The 7974-nt window shown below is 47.0% G+C and overlaps 1 protein-coding gene across 1 annotated transcript; it reads right to left on the bottom strand.

Annotated features, from left to right (window-relative positions):
- Window positions 1–571: 571 nt before the first annotated feature.
- Window positions 572–3006, bottom strand: LOC120710234 (protein FAR-RED IMPAIRED RESPONSE 1-like). The gene is made up of 3 exons (XM_039995883.1): window positions 2040–3006; window positions 1170–1503; window positions 572–974 (listed from the first exon to the last, which is right to left on the bottom strand). The coding sequence occupies exons 1-3, from the start codon at window positions 3004–3006 to the stop codon at window positions 572–574; spliced, it is 1704 nt and encodes a 567-aa protein (XP_039851817.1).
- Window positions 3007–7974: the final 4968 nt, after the last annotated feature.

Here is a 7974-nt window from a genome sequence, read left to right on the forward strand (position 1 = left end):
GTGCATTATATTTTATAGACCAATAAATTTTTTATACACCAATAAGCTGATAAACCAATGGACATTTTGATGTCACACACCAGTAGTCACAAGTTGACACACCAATATGACACAGTTTGACACACCAACAGACATAAATTGACACAAAGAATCGGTGTTTCTCTCAAAACCACACACTCAGATAGAGCCATCCAAAATGTTTGCAGCACCAATGTCTTTTTGTTCTACAATTCCGTCGTAAGCTTCTTTGCAGGCTTGGATGGGCAATTTGCTGTATTATGCTCAGTACAACCAGAATAGTCACATGGAATTTTTTTTGGCGGTTGCAGTCCCAACAGATTCTTTATTCTCTTCGATCTTGGGCGCCCTTGCCTTTTTTTAATAACTGGATCCTTAACCCCCAAATCAGCACCTGATGTAAAATAGAAAGTACAGTCAAAATGAAAAGCTCTCATATCGCTCCAAACTACCGTCAATTTGCCTTTTTGTTTCTAACTTTTTCAGTATACCTGTTTGAAGAGTTGGAGTCGTATCAGCGCCTGAAGCATTGCTTGCCTTTTTCTTTGAGATCTTACCGCCACGCCGGCTTCCACCAACCACGCTTCCAGCCTGCGCGACATTGGACTGCACTTGTGAAGCAGAACTCGCCACCCCCTCCATTTTTGCGTGCATTAAGTTCAGCTTGCATCGCAGCGACATGTTTCAAAACTATGTTGTGACTTTCATCCTCAACCATGAAAGGTCTTACAAACTGAGCAAAGTTGGAGAAAATTGTATGGTAATGGACAGCATGCCTCCCCAGGTTTGAAATTTGCGTGGCATGCAGCTTCTCACCAGCAACTTCCACATTGTCACCATCATTCGCCTTTTCAGCAGACCACCTAGGCAAAATGTAATGACATGGCACCTCACGGACAGCAAGTGCATCAAACACCTTTAGTATATGGCAGCAAAGAACCCCGTCCCTCTGAAACCTGCAACAATCACAGCTATACAAACCATCAACACTGTTTGCCGAAACCCTGAATGTTCTCTTCCCATATAAGAGATCGGGACAGCGCCCATATGGAACAACATCAAGTAAGCTATCACCTTCAACTCGAACAATATAGTAACTAGAACTCAGTTGTAGCTCATCCTGGAAAATATTGAACAACTTCCTTGTGTACATTTGCTTCATTTGTCTTTCCATGGGGTGGCCAGTCAAGTAGTGCGGAACCTTGACAGTTGTATTAGCCTCATGCATTGTTTGTTTGCCGAATATTCTATCCTGTATTTTCTTGTACTGGTGAACAAAGTTTAGTATTGAATTCATTGGGTTCACATATCGCTTCAGGACAGCATTGAATCCTTCACTCCGTGCTGTTGTTTGCAGAAAGGGGAAGAAGTTGTTCATGAAGTAAGCCGGAACCCAGCAATTTCTCATTTCATACAAATGCTTGAACCTTTCATCATCATTGATCTCATGTTTATCCAGCATAGCTTGCCATTTGAATTCAAACTCTACAATTGAGAAGCTATTGTCAACACAATCATTGAAATCATCAGCCAAGCCTGGTTTACCATCTAAGAAAGCCCCCAATCTTTTCCTAGCATTCTCCATGATGTGCCACCTACAGTTCCTATGGACTGAAGTGGTAAAAACTTGAGCAATCGCAGCCGCCATCGCCAAATCTTGATCAGTGATAATATTAATAGGATCTCTGTCACCCATAGCCTTCTTGAACTCAGTAAACAACCACACAAAAGCTTCTGTTTTTTCATTCCTCATGAAGCCACAACCAAGCTAAATAGTTATTCCATTTCTGTCAATACCTGTCAAATTGATACAAGGGGAAAAATACATAAATTGATACATGTAAATATTAAGTTGCTACACAAGCAAAACACAACTTGCCACATAATAAAGCACATAAATTGATACAACAGGAAAAAAGGACATGCGCAAAACACCAATGAGATGTTTTTACCTATGAAAGGAGCACACGACATATTATACATGTTGGTCAAGTAAGTTGTGTCAAAAGATATACAATCACCATAGAGCTCATATGACTTCCTTGCTGCACCATCAACCCAAAATAGATTCTCAACCCTATCAAATTCATCAAGGGTATAACTGTAAATGAAATCAGGATCCTCGTTCTTCAGTTCCTCAAAGTGATCAAGGGTTGCTTTCATGTCCTTTCCTCGATACTCAGCATGGTACTCCACTCTCAAATTTTTTGCATCACCTTCCGTGTATGGACAGTTTTCAATACCACCATACAACTCAACCATTATCTGGTAAGCGCGCGTAGTTGTTATGCAACACCCATGAAGAAACTTTATGAACTCCTTCTCTTCAGCGGGTATCTCTCTATGAGACTTCATGTACTTTGTAAGAGAGAACTTCTTCACACACTCATGATTGTGCTCCCGCTCAAAGTGAATGACCTCCCATTGAGATGGGGCTGTTTTTCTCACAATCATGCGTGCAGGACAGCGAGTCCTATCAACATAATCTCTGCGGCTTTGCCTCACTATCTTCTTCTCAGTTATCGGTCCTTCCTCATCAAGTTTTTGCTTCTTATTGACACCAGCTTTTTGGCATACAAAAATAACTTTCCTCTTGTCATTGTCCTTTTTGGATTCACGGGAGGTGTCAATTCTGATGGAAAAACCAGCGTGTCTAGCATACCTATTATAGTAAACCCTAGCATCTTGCGGGGTGCTAAATGGCATGCCAACATAGGGCTCTTGCGTTGTTGATAGAACCTCAATACCATCCTCTACATCACCCCCATCTGTAGCAGTTTGAGCTGTTGGCACTGTGAGACCATCAGATTCTACAGGCATTGATGAACTTGCTAGAGTAGGGACAGGAGGTATGGCAACAGGATCATCTTGAGACATAGCAATAGGATCATCTTGCGACACATTGATCAAATAAACAGTAACAGGATCATCCGCGAAACTAACATCTGCTGGTTCAATATTAAGGTCAAACCCCTCTACAGACGACATCTTTTTTTTGAGCTGCAAATAGCAAAATGAGAGAAGTCTGTAACTATCAAGTTGACAATTTTCTGCAAACCGTAGTTTGACACAACAGCAAACTAACTTGACACTTCGGACAGACAAGTCAAAATAACAGATTTAGATCAGGGAAAAACATGCAGACAGAGAGAAATTGGAGACAAAATTGATACGCAGAACAAGATCAATGCGTGCTGCACCCCAAGATTAGAGGTGCAGCAAGCAGGATGTGAAGGAGGGGGGGCGGGGGCGCACCTTTTTCTGACGGGATGAAGACGCCGAGCGGGAAGAGGCAGGCACGACTGAAGGGGATGGCAGCGAGCGGTCGCCGAGGAGGAGTCACGGAGCTCTGGCGGCGGCCGATGTGGGGGGGGGAAGACATAGGTTTTGGTGGCGCGGCACGAAGCCTGGCGGCGGCTGACGGGGCGGGACGAGGGGGGTGGTAGTTTTTTTTTGTCGGATGGATGGCGCTCCCCTCCAAAAGGAATGGGTGCGGGCGTCGGGGTCGCGCGGTCGCGCTATGCGCGACCCGTCGCACCTTATCCCACTCCAAGTTACTTAGGGGTTAGTAAGTATCTCTATATAAAAAGAGGAGATATGTCATTCAAGGCAAGCAATGAACAATGAAGAAACAATTCTAGTCCCCCTCAATCTCTCAAGCTCTTGGCAAAGCATAAGGCCTAGTTATCCCAAAATATCCATCTCCATAACATCTGGTATCACGAGTCAGTCGATTCTTCCACAGCCGCTGCCAATCCTCTCCATCACCTCGGAAAAACAAAAATCATCGATCCAGATCGCTGCCCGATCCAACCTCCCCGGCCATCCCCCACAGCCGCTGCACCGCCTACCCTACCACCACCAGCCGCATCTCTACCACCACCCGCCACCACTGCATCTGCATCTTCTGCTTCGTCTTCTGCCGCCTCATGTGCAGCAACAATGGGCGATAATGGAGACCTCAGGGCCGCCGTTGAATCCCTAGCCAAGGCCGTCGCAGCCCTGCAGACCACCGTGGAGGCCCACGCCAAGGCAATCGCCGCCTTTTCCTCCGACCGCTCCTCCACGTCGGGCAGCAAGGCGCCCGCTTGCGGCGAACATCACCAGGACCGCCCACTGTGGCTCCAGCAGATGGATTTTCTGCGGTTCGATGGCAGGTCTGATCCGCTGATTTTCATCAATCGTTGTGAGTCTTACTTTCATCAACAGCGTATCATGGAAGAGGAGAAGGTCTGGATGGCCAGCCGCCATCTAGAGGAGAGCGCCAAGGTGTGGTATACCCGAGTCCAACAAGACCAAGGTATGCCATGATGGCGCAAATTCTCGGAGCTGCTCAAACTGCATTTTGAGCCGCCCCTCAGTACCATCCCTCTCGATGAGTTCATGGCTTCCAACAGCACGGGTTCCGTGGTCGACTCTCACGATCACTTTGAAGAATTGCTTCTCCAAGGGAGCATCCTGATAGAGCTGCAACCATCAGAGGCCACTACAGCGGCAGTCCTTCCAACCGTGGACCAAGGCAACAAGTTGATGCCTACCTCGGTTCCACAGGCAGGGCCCCTAAAACCCACAAGCAGGCCGGTGCTACCTACTTTCGTCATCAACAGAGCCAAGAGTCCGAAGGATCAAAGCTGCTACAATTCAAGTCCCGCTGCCAATCAAATATATGCACTGCATTGTGTAGGCAAATTTTTGGGGTTTAATTTCAGAATCCAAGACAAGGCGGACAAGGCAATCCGATGGGCCGGTGTGCTGCTCCATTACGACATAGAAGACGGTACCATCAAGCTATCCAGCTCGAGGGCGAGCTGGGTCTCCAAGGGTGGGGGAGATGTCATGGGCAGCCAACAGGACCAGGGAGGTTGTTCCTGCTTCTTGTCCCTCCGTGCTTCTGGATGGGGTCCACCCTCAATTGGCGATGCGACACATACAGAATTGGGGTTTAGTTAGAGTCCTAGTCCTAGTCAATAATAAAATAAGCCGAGATGTAAAAGGCTTGTTCTTAGGTGATAAGCTCGCGTTGGATCGAGTCAAGTCCTCGATCGGAGATAGTTCCACTGCAGCTCGTGGGCGAGCTACTCCGAAAGAGGGGAGTAGTGTCACGGGTAGTCAGCTGGGCTTATTGGGCCACTTGGGCCAAGGTACTGTAGCACAGCGCGGTGCTGTAGCTCCGCGGTACTGTAGCACCGCCAGTCCTCTAGGGTTTGTTGGTTAGGGATAAGTCACTTAGGGGTTAAGTAAGTCTCTCTATATAAAGAGAGGAGATATGTCATTCAAGGCAAGCAATGAACAATGAAGAAACAATTCTAGTCCCCCTCAATCTCTCAAGCTCTTGGCAAAGCATAAGGCCTAGTTACCCCCAAAATATCCATCTACATAACAGTATGGGACACATTATATACTCAACTTTACAACCTTGACATCTTTATGATGTGTAAGTTTTGAGTGTTCACAGTACGATGATGTAAACCACATTGTTCGTGGCTTTGTATTGATTTACAATTGGAATGGCAAAGAAAAACACAAAATACAAGCAATGGGGATTTCAAAAACCCCCTGCATCTTAATTGTTACAGTTTAACACCTGTGACTTCTATCACTCTATTCGGCTGGCTGTTGCTAATTGATGGTGCTGATTTGCTTTAAGAGAAAAATATTGCTGACTGACTGGTGGGTGGTGGCTGGTACTGATTTGTGTAAGAGAAAAATACTATTGTTGGTTGCCAACAGAATAACAGAATAGAGTATATAAGTTTTTGTATTCTCGAGTGAAGTTGTGTAACTCAAGTGTAACTCCAGATGCTCCACCGACCACCGTTGCTTGACATCCGGGGCTGCTAGCAGATGCGCATTCGCACCCAGCGAATGGTGGGCCCTACCTCCATCTCTTCTTTCCTTCATCTTTCTTCTTCCTCCCGCTGCACCGCCAGTGGCTGCCGGCGACCGAGCCGCCCACCATCTTCCCATGCTGCCTCCACCACGCCCTTCCAGACTTTGGTGTGCTCTTTCCCTGCCGCCAGCACGGGCCACTAGTTGTCCACTTGTCCTACCCTGCCCGGCCAGCGGCGGCCTCGTCGCCCGACCTCACCATCGGGCAACCTGCCACTGCCCCACATCCTTCCTCTAAGGTCGCTGGTTCTGGATCCACAAGCAACCCCCAAACCTAACCGCTAACCCGACGGGCGACGGTGGCCCGAATTCGGCGATTGGATGAGCCGTGCCTTAGTAGCCATGTTCCGAGAACGTACCCTGCCCGGCCGGCGGCGGCCTCGTTGCCCGACCTCACCATCGGGCAACCTGCCACTGCCCCACATCCTTCCTCTAAGGTCGCTGGTTCTGGATCCACAAGCAACCCCCAAACCTAACCGCTAACCCGACGGGCGACGGTGGCCCGAATGCAGCGATTGGATGAGCCGTGCCTTAGTAGCCATGTTCCGAGAACGTTCTGGTTCCGAATTCGGCGATTGGATGAGCCGTGCCTTAGTAGCCATGTTCCTGTTTCCGTTCCCGGAACCGGAACGTTCCCGGAATGAGGAATTCGCGTGGACCACACTAACATTTGTGGCATTATTATCACATTAGTCTCACACGTGGCATTATCATTGCATCATTTTCTTCCCCTAAATAGAAATTCTAGTGATTACCATTGAATCAAAGAATGCACGATCCGTGATGAAGTCATGCCTAAGGCCTGAGGATAGCCATATTGTAACCTTAAGAGAACGGATAAGATCTACTCTGCACGTTGAGTAAACCACACCTGCTAATTAATTCTCTTGCGCTTTCGTCCTCGTTTCACGCAAAAAGATTGATCCGGCATTAATAGTTTCCTACAGCCAGGTATTTAAGTTGCCTCACCCACCGATCGGAAAGCAGGTGGCACTAAAACCAGCTGCTCCCGACGCGCTACAGTATTTTTCGCGTAAACAGTATCCGTGCTCGTTGGGCCGATTTCTTTGGGCTGTTACACATATCGAATGGTCTATGCTGTCAGGGGATCTGAAAAATCATTAAAAATGAAGGTACTTGACTGTAATAATAATTTGAGATGTAAAAAACCCTAGCTTGCATGTTCTTTTCTCGTTTTTCACTTTATACTAATTTAAATTCTAAAAGCTGGTTGTATTGCTACCACACTAGCATGTTTGAGTTTAACACCGAGCTGACATTTCTGTCTGGGACAATATTTGCTGGAAATCGAGTCAAGTCCGCATGTGGTCCCGGTGCAATTTTCTTTTTGAAAGGAAAGCAGGAGTATTGCTAATAAGTCCTATAACAAGAAAAAGCAAGCCAGTTCAATACAAAGTTGATATTACATAAAACAAGGACAACTCAAGCCTCTGGGGCTCAAACAAAAGCTAAAACGGCACTTAACATGGTAAGATAGGAAACACCGGCCCGCCACAAGCGAGCTTCCGGATCGAGACCTCCAACTTGATCTCCTGAAATAACCGAATCACATCCGTATGAGTTTGCTCGAAAATGCGCCAATTTCTCTCCTTTCATATGTTCCAAGCAGTGAACATCAAGGCTGACGCTTTAGTCCTACGCAGCTTCTTTGGTAAGCCTGTTCTTGTTGCCACCACTCATCAGCGATAGACTCCCGGGTTTGGCATCTTAACAAGATCATGCGTCCAAAGCAACACTAGGTGCCATACTTCCTTCGCGAAGCAACATTGCAGGATCAAGTGCTCGGCCGTTTCTTGCTCTTGGCTGCAGAGCGAGCAGATTGGGTCACACGACCACTATCTCTTGCTGAGATTATCAGCGGGCAGCAACTTTGATTGCACCAGTAACCAAGCAAAGAATAAAGAACCTATGCTTCCCTTCCGCTTCAGCTCTCCAGATGGGTGCCCCATCAAACTGGCTATGGAACCTGCAAACTGAATGTTGTACGATTCAAGTGGCATCTTGAGCAGCTAGTTGACCTAATAGCTCCACTGGACACTGTTCTCT

This window comes from Panicum virgatum, chromosome 5K (genome assembly GCF_016808335.1).
Source record: "Panicum virgatum strain AP13 chromosome 5K, P.virgatum_v5, whole genome shotgun sequence".
Classification (NCBI taxonomy): domain Eukaryota; kingdom Viridiplantae; phylum Streptophyta; class Magnoliopsida; order Poales; family Poaceae; genus Panicum; species Panicum virgatum.

What these genes read in the sequence shown, in the direction of transcription:
- LOC120710234 (XM_039995883.1), bottom strand. Translation starts at nt 3,006, where the DNA reads ATGTCGTCTGTAGAGGGGTTTGACCTTAATATTGAACCAGCAGATGTT. An exon ending in GAAGTCATATGAGCTCTATG is followed by an intron (nt 1,504 to 2,039) that starts GTGATTGTATAT and finishes TCTCAATTGTAG; the next exon opens with AGTTTGAATTCAAATGGCAA. An exon ending in GAAAGACAAATGAAGCAAAT is followed by an intron (nt 975 to 1,169) that starts GTACACAAGGAA and finishes TGATTGTTGCAG; the next exon opens with GTTTCAGAGGGACGGGGTTC.